We start from the raw sequence: 22739 nt of genomic DNA, 5'->3' as shown, positions 1-22739 counted from the left end.
GAACGTTGCTGTTCCCGCTGTCCTGGATGGGAAATGAAGGCAGCGAGTTCACAGAGTGGCCGGTGTCACGGCCAGGGGCAGCGTGAGACCCACAAAACTCCTGTAAAACAGCAAATTTAGCTGCTTAAGTGCCTCCTGCTGGTGTGCGGGGAGACCCAACCTCGCTCAAACCCAGGCTGCTGCCACATTTTAAATGATGATACAGTAATAATAAACAGTGAAGCTTTTTACTTTATTTTGAGAGGCACACTCAGCCTTGTAGCATATAATGTAAGTGCTTAATGTAGTTAATACTTGACCGGTATGGTTTCCCAGTCCTAGTTCTGTTTAGGGAGGCTGGAATGTTTGCTTCTGTGAAATGCATCTTCTCTGTAAATATTTCTAAAGACTTAATGCAAACAAACATTATCTATTTCTGGACCAAAATTTGAGGACAAAAATTTTGCACTTTCCTGCTACCGAAAAGAGTTTGTTTTTCCTTCAACACTGTTCCCAGGGTAAAAGTCGTGGTTTTACCTCCAGCTATGTAAATGATTTTTCATCAGTATGTCTCAGGTGGAAATTCCCCTGTTCAGAAATGGAAATTTTATTCTGGTAACAGTAAAAATAATAATTTGCTTTCAGCCAAAGCCGTCTCTCTTTTTAGAAAAAAAAAAAAAAAGGAAAAAATTGCATTCACATTCCTTTTCTCCTTGTTGTCATCGATGACTCATGGAATGGCCTTTGCTACTTATTTCTGACTCTTAAGTGATTTTTCAGGTGGCTGCTAAAAAATTCTTAAAGCATTTGTCACTGGCATCTGCCTCATCTTGTAACATGATACATATATTTTATTTTTTTATGCAGAGAGTGTATTTGTTTGGGTTCTGAATGTTGCTTAGTTTGGAATACACACTTTAAACATCAAATAAAGTTAAACAAACACCACCCAACTATAACAAACTCATGGGTTTGTGCAAAATATTTAGCACGGGCAGGCACCTGCATCTGTCTGTCCTCAGTGTGCAGCCACCCACACAAAAGTTTGCAAGATCCGGTCTTACTGGAAACAATTAAGAAGGACCCCCAAAATTCCCAGACTGGATGAAAGACTTTATTTAGTGCTCTGACTTTATCACTGAGGTCTGGGGTTATATTTTTTGAGAACCCATCACTTATGTGAGCTTAAACTGTACTTCTGAGTGTTGCTTTTCTTCTGGTAGCAAAGAAAAGGATCCAGAATCCCCTAACAGTAATTTCAAGATTAAATAGCGTGGTTTAATTAAACAGGCAGTTATGACTCATAATGGAAATCTGTGGTTTTATAGATCACTTTCTGCAAAAAGTACTCCCAAGAAATGGTATTGCAAAAAAATCAGAGGAAAGTTGTTTGTCCCTCCTGAAGAACTGATAGAAAAGGGATGTGGCTTCTGTCCATTTGTGCCTGACATCCTTTGGTTTCCCATTAAAAAAAAAAATCTTCAACAGAAGTAAGTTTTTGAGAGAGAGCCCTTGTGTGCGTGGGAAAACACAGTGCGTATGTGTGCAATTATATTTTGAAGTGATAAAGAAGCAAACAATATTTTGTGTCGAGATATTGGTGCTTTGAACTTCTGTACCACCTCTGTAAAGACCTCAAATGGCTTGTACAAACAGCAAAGCTTCACAAAATGCCCTGTGAAACACAGGAGTAATATTATCTGTGTTCTGCATGCAGAGAAACGGGCGGAACAACTTATTAAAGGCCATGACATTGGGGCCAGCGTGAGTAGAACGTGAGTACCTTACTTCAGGTCCTGTCGTTGAAAGCATTAAGCCTTGGGGTTTCGGAGCAGCGTGTGTAGTTCTGGTGGTGTGCGTTTTCTCCCACAAACCATTTTTGTCTGATTGCAGCCAGTAACTCGGACTGTATCCCTGACAGAGCTGTGGCCTCTTGCAGAACTGGGTCAGTAGCATCTCCTCCCATCTAACATTTGACTAATACCTTCCACTCCCTTCTCTGGGATGTTGTGCTGCTCCTTTGAAATTCTGATGAAGAAACAACCCAGGAGGTATCAAGTGAAGCCTCCTGGTTCATTTTGATAACCTTCTAAAGAGAACTGCCTCGAGGGCTTTTTCTCTTTTACAAGTCCTGCCATATCATAGAATCTTTTTGGTTGGAAGGGACCCTCAGAGTCATCACAACCTAACTTTAAACCATGTCCCTTGAACCAGGGCAGATAAGTTGGGGTTTTTTTACGCCTTTAACCTTGGCCCGGTTGGGCTTTGTCGGTCTCTGTCAAGCTCTGTTGGGCCTTGTCAAGCCCACAAATATATAGAGATATATATATGTATTTAAAGAAATCTCAACAAAGAATTAAAATCCTTTAGCAGGGCAGCATTATGGTGTAGCATAGGGACCCTTCGTGTGGGATGCAAAAAGAAACAAGGATCTCCGAACCCTGAAGCGCTGTTTGTTTGGGCATTTCTCTGCGATCGCTCGTGTGGATCAGCGTTGCACACTTCACGCGGCTCTGATCCTATTTCAGATCTCGTTGCCGGAAAAAAACCCCCTCTTTTGACTCTTAAATGAGAGCGAGTTAGCAGCCGTATTTGCAGACCAACTGCATGGCTGAAGCGCGAACGCGGTTTCCCGCCTGTTTGGTAGTGTTAACCACATGGAGCAAATAGTTTCAACTCTCCTAAAACTGCTCTGGCTTCCTGTTTGCTTTGTGGTGCAATTAAATGTGGTGAGGTTTGTTGTTTGTGTTTTGTTTTGTTTTTTTAGTTTGTTTGTTTACCCCGTACACCACGAAGTGGAGGATAAGAGAGGTTACTTCTAGCTTTGCCTGTAGAAGTGGTGAACGCAGCTTCATTTAAGAGCTGACAATACAAAATTAACCTTTCGGAGTTTTATACCCGATTAGCGTGGTGTGGAGATGGTCTTTTTGAACTAATATTGGATGCCTCTGAAATAATGCCATGCGGATGTCACCAGCCCTTCTTACTAGTGTTTTCTTCAAGGCTTGTCCTTGTAAGTGTTCAGTACAGTCCTGTATGTGAAATTTGGAGGTGATGAATACAAAAGCTGTTGAAAACGAAAAAAATAGCAGAACAGAAACCAGAATTCCTGTAAACAGTCTGTTAAAAATATCTTCAACACATGCCAGGGCCAATGATTTAAAATAGACAGTTTCTGAGCTTTAAAAGGTCACATTAAGACCTGATAGTGGATTCAAATGGAGTTGAAGACAAATGTTTCAACAGTCACAATTTGGATGGATGGTAAGAAATCTGTGTTGCCAACTAGTAATGTTCAGGGAAAAAAAAACGAGTGAGATTGCAAGAATAATGAGCTTTTCTTGGATTATAACATGGAAAACAAAAACAACTTATACCTTCATCACATGCCTCCAGCAGCAGAAGCTTTAGGAAAGATGATGAATCTGGGAGTCGTACAATGGCAGGACCAGTCAGGACAATGTCCGATACCAAGATTGCTTGTTTCCACGTGTGGGAGGGAAACAATTAAAAGCAAAGTCCAGGTTCACAATCTCTTATTACTTATGACCCAAACTGCAAGGGGAGATGTGTGAAAAGATTTTTTTTTTTTTTTTTCCAAATTAGCAAATAGTCTTTGGGTATCGAATTGCTGCTGAAAAATTGATGAGACAGAGGATAGTGATTGTCTTTGAACACTGGAAACATTTCTTATCCCCATCTGCTGCTTTGGAACCAGTGATTTCCCACGACAGGCCAGAGATGCTCTGTGCACGGGGGTGACGGCAGCCCCGGGGGGCGGCTGCGTGGTGCACAAGCGCAGCTGCACCTCGCTGGGGCCTCGCAGGACTGGTGCAGGGGTTCAGCTGCACACCGTGCCCGGTGCCCAGCGCGGGGTCACCGGTGCGTGGGACACGGCGCTTTGTCACCCGGGTGGACGGGCCGCGCTCGCTGCGCGGCACTTTGCGGACGGTGCCTGGCGCCGGGGCGCGGGCGGCACTTTGCGGACGGTGCCTGACCGCCGGCGGGGCGGGGCTGTGGGCGTGGCGTGGCAGTGGGCGGGCCCAGCGGTTGGGCGGGGCCTGGCGGGGCCGCGCCGGGAGCGCGGCAGCAGCGCAGGTGAGCGCCGGGGGGACCGGGAGCGGGGACGGGAACGGGGGGGCCCTTGGCGGCGGCGGGGAGGAGCGGGGAGCGGCCGCAGAGGAGTGACATCGTGTTCCCCGTGGCGCTGCGCGGCCCAGGCCGCGGCTCCGGGGGTCCGTGCGCGGGCACGGCGGGGTCCCCGCGGCCGGCGGGGTGTCTGTCCTCCATGTCTCGCTCCTGCGTGTGTCGCTGTGCCCTTTGCGGCAAATCCTAATTACTCCTCGGGTTCCTTTGACAAACTGTGTTCCTACAAAAAAAGCACCTTTGCTTTAGGAAAATGCGGTATTTTAAGACTCGAGGCGAACGTAGATTTTAGCCGCTCCGGGGACAGCTCTTGAAGCCGGACCCCCCCGCAGCAGTAGATGCGCTGCCAGCCGCACTCCTCTGGCTTCCAAGGCGGGCGGGTGGCATCGGGCTTTCGTTTTTTTGGCCAGGAGTTGCGCAGTAACCGCTCATGTCACCGCTGAGCGGCTCCAGGGCTGCTGGGGGGGTCTTGTCCTGCTGGGATTCCTGCCCGGCAGGTTTGGTGCTTGGTACCTTGTCTCTGCAGTTCAGAGTCACCCAAAGGTTTGTGCATCCTTGGCAGCATCTGGCCATCCCGTACCTTCCTGGGTGTCGGAGTTGTGGTGCCCGGGTTCGTTGCTAACAGTGGTGTGTTCCTGCTATGGCTTAGCTTTGGACTGTGTGTTTCAGGAGGGCACAAGGGTCTTTTGAGAGCTTTCTTAACAGCTGGGGACGGTGTGTTGTGTGTGCTCCAGGTGGGAACCTGAAAGTAAAGGAAGTTGGATATAGCGGTGGAGGGTCATTAGGAATGTATGCCTTATTTTTTGTTTTCATCAGTAAGATGCATTTGGGTGTCTGCTGTTGTCCCCTCATCAGAGCAGTTGGAAAAAGACTAATTTCAGTAACATCTTCAGCTAGAGGTTTTCATTTATCACAGCTTCCTCCAGCTCCCAGGCTATGCCTTTGTTAGCAGTAAGAGCCAGAATGCAAAGATCCTAAACCACTTTGCCAGCATTTAAGAATTATGACATCCTTCATGAGGTATTCTTGCGAATGTGAGAAAACTGAAACACGGAGGAGTTAGTTGTTTGAAGTCACGCATCAAACAATTTTCAGGGTTAGGAATGGAACTTTGCAAGTTGTCAGTTTTCAAGCTCTTGTTTTAACCACTAAATATACTGTTTCCCACTAGATGCTTCCTCAAACAACCCCAGAAGCATAGTTGATTGACTGTGAACTTGCCTAAAAGGCTGATTGGAAATTTCCACCAGAGAAGGCTGTCGAGTCCTCCCTTCAGGTGCTTTTCTTACTCCCTCATACTCCTCTGCCTTTCTCTAGTGATACTGTTTTACTTCCAGAATGAGGTATGGCTTTGCACTTCCATTTCTCTTAAGTCGCGTTACCTGAGCTCTTCTTTTCTTCCCTCAGGCCCTTGCTTGTGGTTGGATCTAAGGTCTTGCTGAGCTGGAATGGTGGTAAATCACTCTGATGCTCTTTCTTGAGTTGCTCTGGTGCTGGGAGCCCCACAGAACTGCAGCCTGTTTTTATCACCATGTGTACATTCTGCTTTCCTATCTCTTTCCTTGCTGACAACCCCTCTCATCATCAGCCCTGCACACAAACAAGGTTAGCTCCAGTTCAGATTGCATTAGTGTAGTTCTGCTTCCCATTACTTCTCTCTGTGAGCCTGTTTTATGGGGATGTGCACGTGTAAGGCGGGCATGGAGCAATATAAATGCTCCAAGTAAAGGTGCCTTTATTTTATAAAGGGAAGGGCACAAGCCAAAGGATGCTTTGGATCCAGTTGTTCAAAGCCTGATCCTTGTAGTCTCCACATAACTAGAATGCATCCTTAGAATGTGGAAAAATCCATGGTTCTCTGCTGACATCTTGATGCATGGAAGATGCTGATTTTGGTACGTAAATGCTTTCAACTACTGTTGAAAGAATGAATGAATTGGTGCAGGGAATTGCATGACAGGATAGAAGAGATCAATGTACAAAACTGAAGCTGATATTATGGAAAAACCTATATTTGATTTTTATATTTTGTAGAGGTAAAGTCTTATTACAGTAAACTAAATAAAGGAGATGAGAATATGCCAAACTAGAGTTTGAAGAAATTAACCCTGAAGATACAAAAGCATTAACTGTAGGGGTTGTTCGGTACTTGAATGCTTCTCCAGACTTTTTCCAGGGCTCCTTGTTTTCTCCTACCTAGTTCATGGGCTAAATCTTATACTTGTGTGTGCATATTGGGGGAGGAACCAGGGACAGTTAGAACTGTGGTGCAACTCAGGTCTATATCGAAGGTGCAACGCTGTCACAGGAATGGAAGGAGAGCAGCGATGGCGTAACAGCACAGTTGGGACACTGATCTGTATTTTACAGAAAGCCTAATGGAAGTTGTAAAGGAAACACCTTTGTTGACGCGAGAGCAAAATCTATCCTATTGACGCCACCTCCGAAGGGAATTATGTTAGCAGGTATTCCAGAAGGCAGCAAAGCTGTTGTTGTGGCAGAAAGGCTGTTGCCAGCTGAAGGTCGAGGCCGCGCATCGCTCTGGGCAGCAGTGTGAGGGGCTGACGGTTCTCAGCCCAGCTCGCTGGGGATGCTGCCGGCTGCTTAGAGCATCGATCCGCTGCCTCGGAGGTCCCTGCTCAGCGGGGCTGAACAGCGCAGCAGACACCTGCAGACGGACAGTCCCCGAGGCCGTTTCTAGTGCCTCTCACCAGCACACGTGTTCGTTTTCAGATGAATAAACAGCCAGGTTGTCAATACTTGTCAGCAGACAGAGCTGCAAAGGCCAGTCTTACTATGAACTCCTGTTGGTTGCATCCACATCGTGGGACTGGAGCCTAAATCAGGATTTTTTTACGTTAAGCCACAAGAGAAGCAGATCCAGCGTGTTTTAGCTGTGTGGCCCTGCAAGGGGGGAGCCCCCTACAAACTCCCACGTGCAGTCGCAGTTTGACTTGCTGGTGTGTCCCTACGTGCCGCGGGAGTTTTCCCGGTCTGTTCTTCAAGGGGAATTTGCGGGGTTAATTTTACACTGTCAGTGCTCAAATGACTTGCCCGCAGTGTATGGTGGACCTGTCTTACCCCATGACCCCCACCAAAAAAGCAAGCCCAAGCTTAAAACACCTTCAGAACACACACTGAAGTGGCTCTGTGCCTATGAAAGCTCAGGGCTGGTTCAAATCTAAGTGTGTTTGATTGTGTGGGAAAGACGCGGCCAGCACGTGTGTGCATAAAAATTCCTGTGGCCTCCTCCCCCAGCGAAGCCGATGGCTGCAATGAAAGTGATTTCCTGCTGTCTCCCACGCGACACGCGTCACCTGTGAGCTCCGCGCCGCTCATTTCTTATAAACTCAAAAGGTATTTTTGTAGTCCTGGGGTTTAGTAATTTTGTAATCTGTTTGTGGGCGTTAGAGCTTCCGTGTCTAACGCTGCAGCCTCGCAGAGGTTTGTGGAACGCTGCTCCGTGTGTGATCTTGCTTGCTGCATTTTTTTTGTTTCTTGTTTTGTGTCTTTTTTTTTTTTTTTTTTTTTTTTTTTTTCTTCTCAATAGCAGTTGTATGTTGTAAACACCGGAGCTGCGGTTGATAAACTTCATAAGAGGAGATTTGTGTTAGTGTGTTTTATGTTGGCTGCTGGCTTGTTAAATACTGACTGGGTAATTTCAGATGTGTTTGTTACACTCCGCATAAATTTACCTTTATGTACTGAACCCTCAGGCACTTGGAACGAGTATTTGAGGGTTGTGGGAGATGTGGCTGGTGGGGGAGGAAGATGTAGGTGGGGGAATGTTAGAGCAGGAGGATGTTTTGGGGTGTGTTGCAGGAGGAGGAGTGAGGACTGAGGGTGTTTAATGGTAGCAGTGGGTGGCGGCAGCTCGGCGTTGGTGCGCAGGGGTCTTTGATGGCCCGTGTACCTGGCTGAGGTTGGTTCTGTGGGTTCGCATCCCACTAAAACCTGAACTTCTGTCTCACCCTTGCTTGCCCCGGCTTTGAGAGATATGCAAGTTGTGCGGTAAACTAATTTCTGTCAAGTGCGGGTTGATTAACTTGAACCCCAGGCTATCGGACCCACAGGTCAGAACCCTACAACAACATGGGATTTTTAACAATGATCTGTTTATTTACCAGGGTGAAAGTCTGAGATGACGCTGGGGCTTTTGAAAATTGGCAGCTGCAATGGAGAATCCTTGTTTTCGAAGACTGCTGCAGTGAAAGACAAGGATTATATATCAAACAACCCCAGTAGCGTAAACCTTGACAAAAAAGACTGATTTGGCTCTTCACAAATGGCAAAATGACCCAGAAAAAAAGGGAATTGTAATTACTTTTACTTGTGAGGTCAAGATAGTGTGAACAAGGTTCCAGCCTGGAGAATTCTGTTCCAATTTCCCAAGGCAAAAGGGAAGATGAAGCGGGGTGGTGGAGGAATATTAATCTATACAGAGCTCGCTTCATGTAAAAACTGTCACACTGGATCAGACCTAAGGTCCAACAAGCAGCATTCTGAGTTTAGTAATGGGAAGGGGACGGACTTGATAAATGAAGTATTAGAGACAGCGCGAGTCCAGAGTTGTTCTTCCTTTGGCGTATCCACTCCGGGTTCTGTTGGAAAAATCCCTCTACATTGGGAGATTGTCAGCGAGGTTAGAAAGATGAAGTATTGAGCAATTTGAACTTGACATTGTTCTAATAGCCTAGATAAGGTACCTCATATCTGATGGGATGTGGGATCAGGTAGAAACCCTCAGCAGAAGGAAGCAGTTTCGGCCGTACTTGTGTCTTTGCTGGTCAGCAGAGTGGTGGGAGTTCTCTGCTTTTGTTGCCATTGGGAAAGGCTGAGGTAGCAGATATTCTAGAAACTTGCTGGGTTTATTGTTAATGAGCAGAAGACGAGGCTACCTTGTTTTGCTTTATTCAGACTTGTAGATCTTGCCTCCTCCCCGTGACTTCCCTCCCTCCCAAGGCACATGGGCGGTTTTGTGGTCGCTGTATCCGGTCCCTGTGTGATACAGCGTGTGTGCTGAGGAAGCAGGACAGATAAAACACAGCTCGTATTTCTGGGAATCCTTACCTCACTGCTGCTGGGGAAGTGTTGTGCTCCCGGGCACGGGCAGATAAGATGTTGGGCTTCTTGTCGTACTGAAGCACAGGGCCGGCTCACGAGAAGCTGCCAGCAGGACTTGGCGATTTGGGAGACCCAAATCTTCAGCAGCACGTTGCTCAGTTTCTTTCTAGGTCTGTACGCTGTCTGACAGCTGCTAAGCCATATTTTAAGTTGTGAATGAGCAAATTTTGCACTGGTTTCATTGGCTGAGGATAAGTGACGCTGTCAAAATTGCTCGGGGCACGTGCCGGGCTGAATTTAGAGCCAGCCAAGCGTCAGAATGGCAGGAGGCTGAGGCCTTGGTGTCCGCAGCAGCTGTGGACCACAGCTGTGTGAGCACCCTCCGGGCTGCTCCACTGGTGTGTTTCTCTGCTGACCTGCTGGAAAAACTCTCTGGTAAGTGAGAGGGGATTTAGTTGAGCGGTTTTCTCTGCTGAGGTGGTGGAAGGGAGGTGGAGCCACGTATCTCTTGCTAGGAGCTACTGCTGGTGGCTCCATGCTCTTCCTGCGCTTGGGGACACCGCACTCATCCGTGGGGGAAACTGTAGTTTTATCCTGCTGCAGTATTTTGTTTGTGGGCAAATGGATGGAGCGTGAGGGTTTCTCTGACTTTGGTGTTCGTGTCTTTAAGAAAGAAATTGTACGATGCGCTTCTGCTGAATGCCTTTTGGTTTAGTTGTTCCTATGTGCATTTATCCTGTGTTTGAAAACAGCAGTTTGTACCTGATTTTTTTTGGATTCTTTTTCTCTTCTTAGCACTGAGAAAAAAAATGTAGAACCCTGCCAAGTCAAAGGATGCAGATGGAATTAACAAACATATTTTGATTGTCTCAGCCTTCAGTTTAATTTTTCCTGTACTTTTAGAGGTGGGATATACAGTGGAGTATAATTTGGTTTTATGTATAAAAATGCATGCATGCTCAGAACCAACACCACCTCTTTCTCCTTCTTGCAGACTGGAACTGAGCTCTGGAAAAACAAAGTGGAGCTTGGAGCATGTGGCCTGAGCATCGCCTTGCAGAGCCAGGGGTAGGAATCATTGTTTCTGTTGGCTGCTTGGTCGTAGATGAGCTATTGGGACAAGAGCCTTTGTTCTCAAGTGAATATAATTCTTTAATTTCTTTGCCAGATGTAGATGTTAATCCCAGTCTAGAAGAGATTAGGAAAAGGTTGCGTTGATGTAGAAGCAAATTCTATAGCAAGAATGCTTCTGTGGCTTAAAGGCCCTGGACTGGAAATTTGACTAAGGTGCCTATTTTCCTGAGCTATCAGGATATGCTGACCTTCCTTTCTTTGGGTCCTTTAGCACATTAACGTTCTACAGAGCCCAGCACAGATCTGAGGAGATACTGTGTCGTCAACAGCAACAGACTTTTTCCCTTTTCTTGCAGGTGGTAGCTCAGAAGTGAGCAGGATGCCCCCAGGCATTTACTGCCCTATGGAATTCTGGTCAAAGGGGGAAAACCAAAACATCCAGGTGGACTTTCTGCTGCCCACAGGCATATACTTAAACCTCTCCGTGTCCTGCAATGCCAGTTTGGGCACCATCAAGCAGGTAACAGCCTAGTTCTGCAGTCTTACCTGTAATTCCTGGAACAAGGGGTCTGTTCTTGGGGAGCACCTGGGGAAATGTGTTGGGTCTTAAAGTTAAGTGCCAGCCCATCCCTCTCTTGCCTCACAGAAACTGAGTACTGGAAGTTGGGAATGGTAATGACAGAGAGGATTTTTCTTAGTGCTTCGTTTGAGGAATAAAATGCTGTAGTGAAACCACATGTAAAAAAAAAAATGTAACTGCTTCCTTGTTTCCCTGGGCAGACGCGGGGTTAGGGGAGAGTGAAGGAAAACACTGGAGGAGGTTTTCTCTGCAGCAGCAACCTGGCCTGGATGAGTCACAGATCACAAGGGACAGAAGCACAGTGCCAGATTATTCCAAGTTTTCTCATGCTGCGATTTTCACATTAAAAAAACCCAAACCAAAAAACCCCTGAGTAGAGCTGATTGGTTCCAGCTGTGAGTTACAGGTCTGTGTTTTGCAGCCAGTCGGCCGGCTGGGTCAGACCAGAGGCCCATCTGCTCCGGGTTTTGTCTCCTGTAGCAGGCGCTTAGGATGAGAGTGAAGAAATGAAATATGAAGAGTCATGTGGAAGTGCTGTCTGCTGGGAGTGAGGGATCTTTGGGAACTGGATAGTGTCAAGAAGACTTCAGAAAAGTTCTTGGCTCTTGTCACAGATTTCATGTTACTGGGGGCAAGTTACTTAACCCGATTTTGCTTCCAGTGAGAGTAAAACCTCTGTTTCACAAGGCTAGCAGCCAGCAGGTACTTACCGTGAGGTGTGCAGGTGGGGGTTATTTAAATATTCAGGTCGAGGGATTTACTTTGCCTGTAACAAACAGCAAGCACAAAAAATGGAAATAAATGCACTTGCAAATAAATCTGCTCGGCAGTTCAGCATGAGCTGGAGCCACCGGACTTGGCTGGAAAGCAGCTGGTGGTCGCGAGCCCAGGAAGGCTGTCAGAAGGTTTGGCTGGGCATCCTTTGTGAATGGGGCATCTCGGGAGAGGGAGGTTGTGGGGTGACAGTGAGAAGAAGGTGAGGTTCTGGCAGTGCAGGAGTTTTACCTCGCTGTTGCTCTGGTGCAGGTGGTGTGGAAACACGCTCAGTATGAGCCGCTCTACCACATGCTCAGTGATCCCGAGGCCTATGTCTTCACGTGCATCAACCAGACGGCAGAACAGCAAGAGCTGGAGGACGAGCAGCGGCGGCTTTGTGACATCCAGCCCTTCCTACCCGTGCTGCGGCTTGTGGCTCGAGAAGGTGACAGAGTCAAGAAGGTTATTAACTCCCAGATCAGCCTGCTCATTGGGAAAGGTCAGTTCCCCCATCGCTGGTCTCGCCGGGAGCGGGGCAGCGGTGTTGTGTGTAGGTGAAACGCGCTTCTGTCCCAGACAGCCTTGCTACATATGGAATAGTGATGGAGCCCTGCTTGTGCAGGAGATTAAATTATTACATTAGTATTATTAATAGCAAATTTGGTCTCTGGTGGATCTGGTAAGGGAACTGTGTGTGTGTAGACCCAAGAAAGGTGATCTTTCCTGCTGGCAGAGGGCTATAGTAATTGAGTCGGTGCAATTGTGTTAATATGTCGTAAATAAGTGTTTATTAGTAGCTTGGCTGACTCCTCTTCTTTTGGCCAGATATTAAGCATGTGTTTAGGAAGACTGTTTCACAGACACTTGATTATCCAAGGCTGATTTCCACCGCTGGGTGCAGATGCTTATTTTGCCTTTCTCTCTTACTCTCCACTTAGGTTTGCATGAGTTTGACTCTGTGCAGGATCCAGAGGTGAACGATTTCCGCACCAAAATGTGCCAGTTCTGCGAGGAGAGAGCAGCAAAGCGGCAGCAGCTCAGCTGGGCAGCTTGGATGGAGTACAACTTCCCCTTGCAGCTGGAGCCCATGGCCAAAGCCCTGGGCACTGGTCCTCTCCATACCCCCACCAAGAACATTTTTGTCAACGTCAAGTTTCAGTCTGGCGGGGTAAAGCACAAACTTTTCTGTGACAATGTTTAACTGGTTTTGTGCTTTCCCTTTTGGGAACCTTTGGGCATTTGGAGACAGAATAATGTGTGCGTGGACAGTGTTTCCATGTGTTCAGTGTTCATCTTCATTCTCCAGATTCCTTTGCCTGTGGAGATGGTTGGGAGGGAGACTCTGAGCCTCCAGCCAAAGGAGCAGTTCCCCTTCCTGAACATGCGTTGGGTGTACTGGTTAGCTCGTAGCTGAGGCTGCATGCACATGTGGCGGTGGAAAACTTTTTGGTTTGGGGTAGGAGAGGAGCACAGAATCCAATATGTGCCTTTCCTTTTGAAGTCCACGAGTCTGCTCAGCTCATGCTCAGCAAACACTGCTTGCAGGCATCAGTCTGTTTTGCCCAGGGGCTCCTCTTCTTGCCTGCTACCCCTGGTTAATGTGATTTTTGCATGTTGTGCCTGAGCATGAAGCAGGAGCCCTCCCCATGGGAGAAGGGTTTCCCGAGCAGTGTGTTTGAGCATGGTGACCCTACCCACCCTCTGTCTTGCTGGTGGAATGACAGGAGGAAGATTTTTAATGACTAGTAACCACATGAACTGGTGATTCTGCTAAAACTGGACTTGAAGTTCCTGATTTCCAGCTTGCGCTTGTGCTGCTGAAACATCCTCCTGCCCAGTTTGGCAAACATCCCTACTTATTTGCTCATGTGTGTATGAGGGTAATTCTGCCTTCCTGTCCTTCTCTATTGTCAGCAATGGGAATGTTGTTACCTATCTGCTGAGCTACTGCTGCTCCTTGTGCTGATTTCAGCCCTTTGCTGGTGTTTGACAGTGTGTGCTGTGTTGTTGGGATTGCAGGAGAGCTTCACTTTCCAGATCTCCCCAAAGGAGTTCCCCATCACATTAATGAGCTATGCTATCAAGAAGCAGGCTACTGTCTTCCGCCACGAGACACTGGAGAACCCCGAGGACTACACCCTGCAAGTGAACGGGAAATGTGAATACCTCTATGGAAACTACCCTCTGTACCAGTTCCAGGTGAGCCTTTTGTCTTGCTTTATCAATCAGTCTGTTCCCATATGGCCTTCTCTTGCTGGGAGGGGGTATTGAGATGTCTTATCTTTCATCGAGGAGGCAGGACTGTTTGCAGGAATGCAACGCCTCAGCAACAGGACCTGGATGCTACTTAGGGCAAGGGATACTTCTAGCAACCTAGCAGATCCTTACAGTTTTGGGGGGCAAGTGATCTAAGCCCGTCCCTGGGCACCAAGTGCTGTGTAAACACATTTTTAGATTATGGTTCTGGAAACGTCTGTTTGCTTGCATGGTGGGCTTATCTTGCTGAAAGTTGGGCAAGTAATCCTGTCCCCTGTGTTCCCCTGGCAGGGAAAACTGCTGCTGGGAGCGCTGAGTCCTTCTCAGTGTTTTCCCTTAATGCAGCCGTTTGAGGCAGCTGATGAAATGCCAGCTATAAAAGGCACTTCATATTCTCAGTTCTGGCAACATGAGTCCAGTGAGCTGCAGGTTTATAAAGCAAGAGGAGATAAATTAAAACTGAATTTTGATTGTTGCTGTGTCCTTTCCTTACTCCTTCCACCTGTTTCTGCTTCAGCCAGCTCTGATTTGCTTGGCTGCTCTTGCCTGCCGGGCTCTGTTTCATCCGTGCTGACTCTGGCCTCTCTCTGCAGTATATTCGCAGCTGCCTGCACCGAGGCCTCATGCCCCACCTGACCATGGTTCACTCCTCCACCATCATTGCCATGAGAGATGAGCAAACCAACTGCATTGCCAGCCCCCCGAAGATGCCTGCCAAGCCTCCCCCGCTTCCTAAGAAAAAGGTAAAACGGCACAGTGACCCCGTGGAGTCACCCTCAACTCCTCCGTTGATGGAGATGCTGGTCTGGTCCTCCCTGCCTCTCTCAGGACATGTTCCTAGGAAGGGCCTAAGAGCTGGGAATTTCCAGTCAGCCTCCCAGCTCCCTCCAGCACTTCCCTGGTTGTCACAGGCTTTGTGCTGCCCACCTGCGATGCAACGCTCTTTTCTGTTGGAGCAAAAAGCATGTGATGAGAGATGAGGTCCGGCACTGGCTCGAGAAGTCTTTGTCGCATCCGTTTCTGATGGGAACCATTTTCTCTTTCTAGCCAAACTATGGTTCTCTCTGGTCCTTGGAGCAGTCCTTCTACATTGAGCTGGTGCAAGGCAGCAAGGTCAACGCAGATGAGAGGATGAAGGTCGGTACTGACTCAGTTTGGGGTTTTGGTTTTGTGCTTTGGCTTTCCTAGTTGCATCTGTCTTGTTTGGGTGGTGAGGAAAGCAAGGGCCGACAGCTTGATCTCACATGATCCTCCATGACGCTTCATTCAGCCTTTGGGCAGTTTCTAAGCTGCAGCACAACAGGAAGGGGAAGGGAACTTGCGAGCCAGCACCCAGCGACAGAGCGATGCATTCTTAGAAACACTCCCCTGCAAAAGCTTCTGAGTAGCAAACAGAGCTGCTGCCCTGTGGTGATACCGCTTGGCAGCGGTGCGGAGGAGCTGGGAAGTCTGCAGAAAGCACAGGAGTAGAAATTCAGCTCTGAGAGAGTGATTCCCATCACTCCCATACCAATGGATTACCCAAGCATTTTGCAGTGATTAAGCAGATCTTGCAAGCCCACATGAAACAAAAAGATAACCATGCCCTTACTGAAGTTGAGCAAAGAGGAAGATTAAGGAACTTAATGCCTCAGCGAGTTGGGACAGACACAGGAGTAGGGCAGTTCTGTTCAGGAGAGTGGACGCCCTGTCCCATTCCTCTTCTAATCATGTCTTCAGCAAACAGGTCTGTGGATTCATGGTGTTCTCTTATGTCTCCGTCCCCCAGCTGGTGGTGCAAGCAGGTCTCTTTCACGGCAACGAGATGCTGTGCAAGACAGTGTCAAGCTCAGAAGTGAACGTCTGTTCAGAACCGGTGTGGAGGCAGCGGCTGGATTTTGATATTAACATCTGTGATCTTCCTCGTATGGCGCGGCTCTGCTTTGCCCTCTATGCTGTCATCGAGAAGGCAAAGAAGGCACGTTCCACCAAGAAGAAGTCCAAGAAAGCTGTAAGTAAAGCCAGCGTGGGACTGAGCCTGGCTTGCTGGTGCGGGAGGGCACAGGACACCATTCTGAACCAAATGCTTGTTGCTTCCAGAAAGACCATTAAGGACCATAGCCAGCACCTGAATGCACATAAAGAGGAATCATTTGTGTTAGAGTCTCTGTTTTGCTGTTCCACAACTTCCTTGTTTTGTAGTTGAGGTTAAACCGTCTTCTGTGTTGCATCTTCTTTCTAGTAAGGTCTTTCCTGCAAATCCCCCATGGAGCAAATTAACGGCTAAGAAGGGGGAAGAAAATGAGGAATGTAAATGCTGGTTATGGCAAAGCTTTAGGTGAGGTGAAATGAAGGTGCAGAATCCTCCAGGTTGTTTTTCAGATGCTGCAAACTGAGGACAGAAAGTGTTAAATCACTTTGGAAGGTCTTGTTTTGAGCTTCTGAATCAGAGATGTAGATATTTCTCACTTTCCTCACCTCTGTTCCAAAACTTCTAACTCGTTAATTATTCAGTAACTAAAACTAGATCTAAGTGCAGCCTGTAATTGAATTGCTGGTCTCCCAGCGTCGTAACTTAAGCAAGATGCCTCTAGCTCTTTGCATGCAAAGAGTTTTCTTTATGAGCAACAAATGCATTTTTTTTCTCCGCAAATTATTGTTTCTGCAGCCACAAAAACACTGTTGCCATGTTTTAAAGAGAGGATTAGTCATGCCATCTTTACTAGAGTGCAGAGAAATGAGGGACTGATAAATGTCATCACGTAAAATTTCAGTCTCAGTTCTGCTAGCTCCATTTCACTGCTGGGAGATTCACGGAGCTTGGTTGTGCTGACATCAATAGGGTTTTTGGGGTTATGGCGCATTAATGTCTGGGGAGCACAGGCAGCCCACGAGCCCTGCTTGTGTGGACCAGTTTCTGGGTTGGAGACTTCAGACTGGAAATATTTTGAGGCCAGGACCAGGATCAGCCTTTGTATTGTTGTTTTTTTACTTAAGAATAGCCTGCTGGAGGCTTTCCTTGAACAGAATATCTGATTCATCCACAGGCTGCATTTTTGTGGTCACACTGGAACAATTTTCAATTTTGAAGCAGTCGGAAGGAAATCTTGCTATTCTGATTGACAAAACAAAACCAGCCTGGTTAGCTGTGTTGTTAAGAGGATCTTTTTCATGTGTGTTCCGGTACTGGGGAAAGGTGGATGCATTCTGGTGAGCTCTTAATATAAAATCACACTATTTTCTGGAGCTGAGCTCTGCAGAAATTGATTTTTCCACATGGTCAGCTGCAGCTGATTGAAAATGAGGAGATTACAGTCAAGTGCACCCTGATTTTTGTTGTCGATTAATAATCTTTTTGCTTGCTTAGCTCACAGTGCTCAGAGGTTAATTACATGCATGTTGTTTGTCTGTGCAGGCTGTCCAGAGCAGATAGGTCGGACTAAATAATTTACTACCACAAAACCAGGCGTGCTTGCAGACTGCCTGGATGAGTCAGAGGGTTAATGTCACCCAGAGGGTTGGCTCTCAATGTTTCTCTAAGTCATGCAGCAGATATTTCTGTCTTTACAGTGCTGAATCGTTGCTTTGCTGGACCTTATCCACCCAAAATCTCGCCTTGCGTTTTGGCAGGCTCTGCGCCGTGGTTTGATGTCGTTTACTCTGTTAGGAGAGGTTATTGCTGGCGGTGGTGTTTTGTTTGGCTTTTCCCTATGATCAAGAAGCTGATGTCTCAAATGGGATTTTACTGAAGATACCTACTCTAATCAAATCAACTCAGAGGTTTGTGACAGACCACTTGGAAGTGATTCATTTTGTCACATTAGGGGAAAATGCTGACTTTACCTCCACCAAGTCCTTTGGTGAACCTTCAGGGGAAGCCCGAGACGTTCCCTAGAATGTCTCAGTGGAACGAGATGTCTCGCTGTGGTTCCCTTCAAATATTACACTGTTTGTGAGTGCATCTATGTTGAATTTTTCCTTGCAGCCTCTTTGCCAGTCAGTTTTTGTGCTAGCGTCTGCTTGAGCCTCGGTGCTTTCTGAGCAGCTGAGTGAAATGCTGGTGTTGCTGAAACCGTTCTATGAAGCAAACTGTTCCATTTGGGGAACCTGAGTGCAGGAAATTTTAGGTGACTTGTGGAATGTCTGTCTGCTCTGGTGGTGGCTAACTGGGTGAGAGCGGGGAGATGGGTTCTCTTTCTTGGCCGTGTCCCAGTCACTTCACTCCCCAAAATGAGACTTGCTTGTGCGACTGGGTCGGCTCGTGGGTTTTATTTTGGAGGGTTTTGTGGGGGATTGGCAGCAGAAAGTTTGATTTCTATAGATAGTGTTTATTAATGTACAAAGGAGCCAACCCTTTTCTTCCCATTGTCAGACATATCCAGCGTTCTTTGCCTGGTTTTCTGAAGTCGTGTTAACTCTGTGTTCCCTGTTTCAAAATCAAGGTTCTTCTCCCTCCCCTCAAATTGTGAAATATATGAAGTATATATGTTGTAGCTCCTTCAAGTCCCATCGAGTGTAGAGTTGCAAGGCCCTACCAAAAACTTAGAGATTCTTCAGCTGTGCAAAATATTGAGTGATGAAGTTTTAGACATATTTTTGAGGAGTGTTTGGTGCCATTCAGCACCACACAAAAGACTCTAGGTTTGGCAAATATCTGAATTTTATACTGTCATATACTCTGACTGTAGGAGAGCTTCAAAGTAAGCAGACAGGCATGGCTACCCAGGGTGGTATATTCTTTACAGCAACTCACTTTGCATGGGGATATCTCACTTTCTTCTTAGTTTTTCTCATCCCTTCATCCAGCTTTTGCAGTTACAGCACCCAAATGAGCTGCTTTGCTTTGCAGGACTGCCCGATCGCCTGGGTGAACGTCATGCTCTTTGACTACAAGGACCAGCTGAAAACAGGGGAGTGCTGCTTGCACATGTGGTCCTCCTTTCCAGGTATGTCAGAAGACAGAGCTACCGGATTGTTTTGCGCCTTTAGTCTCCACTACAAAGACAGGAGATGCCCCGTATTGCTGTGCAGTGGTTGCAGGAGTGGCCAGAGCAGTTCAGACTAGCAGACCCAGTATGATTACTGCTCAAAATTGTGTCCTGCCAAGACAAAGGCCTTGTTTTGCTTGGCATTGCACATGTGACATAAGAAGTTGCTGCTGTCCTAGGATGTCATGTATACTTTGCTTTTTGAGGGGTGAGGAAAATGCAGCGAGCTGCCAGGGCCAGGCTGTGTCCCGTGCCAGAGCTGAAACAGCCTGTGCTCTCCTCTCTGGAGCAAAGCTTTGCAAGATCAGGGTTCATGGGTTGATGTACTTTGCTTTTCAGATGAGAAAGGGGAACTTCTGAACCCCATGGGCACGGTGCAGTGCAACCCCAACACAGAAAGTGCTGCCGCCTTGGTCATCTGCTTCCCCAGTGTTGCATCACACCCCGTGTATTACCCGTCATTTGAGCAGGTAGGAACACAGACACTTTGTTTGGGAGGCACAGGAATTCCCTAGTTTTGCTGGTGCAGGAGCAGGTTCTGTCACTGTCTCTTGGGTGGCCATTGACAGGGACTGGGTGCACGCAAATTTGATGAACAGATATTGTTAATTGAAAATTCGACTTCTCTTTACTAATGGACCTTTGAGTGAATACTTTTCCAAGTCGTGAATTCCTGATGTAAAACTGCTCTCATAGATGAGCATTTGTTTAAAAAGCGGGTTTAACTGAGGCACCTTTAAACTGCAGGCCATGTTAGGCTCTAGAGGAAGGAAGAAGAATAAAAGGGGAAATGAGTGAAAGTAGACAGCTTGTTCCCTTTCAGCACAGCATGATAACACGCCGTGTGGTATAGGGATTTTCCATCTGTCACTGCAACTGGCCAAACACTTAAAGTGGAAGAAGAAACGTGCCCGTTACAGGAAAGAAAGGAGATCTGCTCTGCCAGGGACATACACACATGCTGCCCCATGGTGCATATTCTGGCTCAGAAGCTTTAACAGATCGGGCCAGTGTGCAGGGCGGCTTGGGCAGCGCTGCTCTGAGAATCTGGAATGGCTCGTGTTAGCCTGGAGCTCGCTGGCCCAGAGCCCCCGTTGACGAGCCGTGTGGGTGTGCAGATGTGCCCTTTGGGGAAAGGGCTCATCCGTTGTTGTTGCTACCGGGAAAGGGGCTCTGTGGGCAGTTACACCTCTGAGCAGAGGGGTCCTGCTGAGTACGTTACCTCCTGAGTACGTCACCCCTTCTCCAGAGGTGGCAGGTGACTGATCTCTAATACAGCATAAATGCCTAAAGTGATGGTGAGCTAGAAGTGCAGAGGAAAGGAGGAGCCTTTCTCAGACTTTTTATTTGTGTCCCAGCTGCTGGAGCTGGGGAGGAACGGAGAACCGCCCCGTGCTGCACCAGAGGATCCTGAGGAGGTGAGTCTTCCGGCATCAGTTTTTCAGCAACGTGCAGATCGTTGTATGTTTCCACCTTACCCCAACCACCTTTTTTCACCAAACTGGGTCATGCCCAGTCCTACAAGGTCTCTCTGGGTTGAGACTGAGCCCTCTGTATGCTCTTTGCTGTGATTCTCATGAGCAGAAGCTGCAGCTGAAGGAGATCCTGGAGCGGAGGAGCCACACTGAACTATATGAGCACGAGAAAGACCTGGTGTGGAAGATGAGATACGATATCCGTGACCAGTACCCACAAGCTTTAGCAAAGCTGCTTATCATCACCAAATGGAACAAGCATGAAGATGTTGCCCAGGTGAGGCTGCTGGGGTTGGCAGCCAGGGCTCCCTTTTTGATCCATAGTTGAGTGTCTACATCCCTGTGTTGTGTTTGGGAGGCCAGCTTGGCAGGGGATGTTTCGCAGTGCCCCTGTGCAGGTACGTTTGGCATCAAGGCTGAGGAAGATTTTCTGTTAATTAGTGACTGCGAACATTTGCTGAGTGGTATCCAGCCAAGCTGGTGTTTAGCTCTTCTAGGCTCCATTTAGCTCTGTGCTGTCCCAGACTCATTACTGACCAACAAGGTCTTGCTTATTCCCTCTAGAAACTGGAGACAAGGAAAAAAACTGTTTAATTCATTGCAGAAATAGGATCTGCATTGGATATTCTTAACTGATAGTGAGAGACCAGCACAAGCTGCCTCAGGGTGTCAGTGAATCTGTTCCACTGAGAACATGAGACATCAGTTAAGCATGGTCTCTGTGCTGCTCATCCCTCCTTCTAAAGGTCCCTTTTTAGTCTGCATTATTATGCTGTGGAAAGTGCTTTTCCCAAAGAGCTTATTCCACTAATTGTGGTACAGCAAATGTAACCCTGCTGTGGACTTGGATGGCTCCTCCTGTCAGCCTTCCTAGAAAGCCGAGACTGATGGTTTTTAACCTGGTGTCTGCAAACTTGCTCTGAGGCATCTATAAATAGTGACTAAGATAGAGGTTTTACCTCCCACAAAGAAGCTTCTCTTCCATCAGTAGAATTTTAGATATTTATCTGTTGTCATAAAAGATATTTTTCCTGTTTTTTGCTACTTTATTTTTTTTCTTTACAGATGATTTCCCTGCTTCAGACCTGGCCAGAGCTGCCTGTCCTGAATGCCTTGGAGCTGCTGGATTTCAGCTTTCCTGACCGCTATGTTGGTTCCTTTGCTATCAACTCATTAAAGAAGCTGACGTAAGTGTTCACCACAAGGGATATGCAGAGCCCCTTTCTATTTATGCTTATGGCTGCTGAGGGGGACTGTGAACAAGGCTGACAGTCTTGTCTTCACAGTTTTTGCAAGTGTGTTTGTTGCAGTAAAGATAAGGTTGTCTTTTATTTTTCCCTTTCTGTCCACAGAGATCATGAATTGTTCCAATACCTGCTACAGCTCGTCCAGGTGCTTAAGTACGAATCTTACTTAGACTGTGAATTAACCAAGTTCCTGCTGGACAGGGCGTTATCCAACCGCAAGATCGGCCACTTCCTCTTCTGGCACCTGAGGTAAAGACCAAATGTTTTAGGCTTTTTCTCAGTATCAAGTGAAACCAGCATTTACTGGTTTCCTAATTGCTCTGTGAAGTGAGACAGCAAGTGTGTCTGCATGTACAGATGCCAGGGTATTTATTTAGAGGCCTTGGCTGTCCTTTAGCCAGTGTCTTTCATCAAAGCTTTGCTGGGATTTCCTCGCCGCGATTACCAAAACCCAGCAACTGCTGCTTTTTACTTTGCAAGACTGAATAAGTATTCTTCCAGGAGGACATAAAACCTTTGTTTGTTTGTTATTTTTTTTCTTTTGTGGCGGTGGTGGTTGGATTAGTTCCTGATTTCAGAATTTATCTAGATATGTCTCTATATATATCTACACGTGCCTGTGATTTGAAATTTACTCTGGACATCCATGGCCTCGTGCCAGCTCTGAGTCAGAGGCTCTGAACTGTCCTTGCTCCTTAAGCAATGTCCTCAAAGGAGGGGTTAGTAATTTAGTCATCCAGAAAAATGTCTCATCACTTCAAGCAATGTTTTTTCTACATCACCTTCTGGGGTGGGTGAATTTTTTTTCCTTCCCCAGCACATAGAAAGAATCTAAACAGCAGCTGATATTCTGGAACCTCCTGTCCCCCTCTCCTTGTGCTGGCATGAATGGGAGAATTAGTCACTGGCGGCAGTGAGTCAGAATTGCTTTAACCTCCCTTCTCCCCCAGGTCAGAAATGCACGTTCCTGCAGTTGCCTTGAGGTTTGGCCTGATCCTGGAAGCATACTGCAGAGGCAGCACCCACCACATGAAAGTTTTGATGAAACAGGTAAAAATTGCTTTTAAAAATAAGGTTGACTTCCCTCTTGCTTGGAGCTGGTTCTCAGCTGTTAACATTTCCAACATAATGTTATCAGTAAGACGAAAAGAACCTTTCAACTGCTCTATTGGTTTTGGCATATCCTATTAAGAGC

General features: G+C 47.0%; 1 protein-coding gene across 2 annotated transcripts in view; it reads left to right on the top strand.

Annotated features, from left to right (window-relative positions):
* Window positions 1–4025: 4025 nt before the first annotated feature.
* PIK3CD (phosphatidylinositol-4,5-bisphosphate 3-kinase catalytic subunit delta) overlaps window positions 4026–22739 on the top strand; it is a 28126-nt gene continuing 9412 nt past the window's right edge. For both annotated transcript variants that reach the window (XM_065650058.1, XM_065650059.1), the window contains exons 1-16: window positions 4026–4077; window positions 10184–10257; window positions 10620–10783; window positions 11870–12098; window positions 12538–12767; window positions 13619–13798; window positions 14449–14598; window positions 14903–14992; window positions 15624–15845; window positions 18684–18780; window positions 19162–19292; window positions 20181–20240; window positions 20407–20574; window positions 21363–21484; window positions 21650–21793; window positions 22495–22594. In XM_065650058.1, coding sequence (XP_065506130.1) covers window positions 10643–10783; window positions 11870–12098; window positions 12538–12767; window positions 13619–13798; window positions 14449–14598; window positions 14903–14992; window positions 15624–15845; window positions 18684–18780; window positions 19162–19292; window positions 20181–20240; window positions 20407–20574; window positions 21363–21484; window positions 21650–21793; window positions 22495–22594 — 2064 coding nt within the window. In that variant the 5' untranslated portion in view covers window positions 4026–4077; window positions 10184–10257; window positions 10620–10642. The remainder of the gene's footprint in view (window positions 4078–10183; window positions 10258–10619; window positions 10784–11869; window positions 12099–12537; window positions 12768–13618; window positions 13799–14448; window positions 14599–14902; window positions 14993–15623; window positions 15846–18683; window positions 18781–19161; window positions 19293–20180; window positions 20241–20406; window positions 20575–21362; window positions 21485–21649; window positions 21794–22494; window positions 22595–22739) is intronic.

The sequence above is a fragment of the Caloenas nicobarica genome, chromosome 22 (assembly GCF_036013445.1).
Source record: "Caloenas nicobarica isolate bCalNic1 chromosome 22, bCalNic1.hap1, whole genome shotgun sequence".
Lineage (NCBI taxonomy): Eukaryota > Metazoa > Chordata > Aves > Columbiformes > Columbidae > Caloenas > Caloenas nicobarica.
This window is presented reverse-complemented; position numbering and strand designations above follow the sequence as displayed.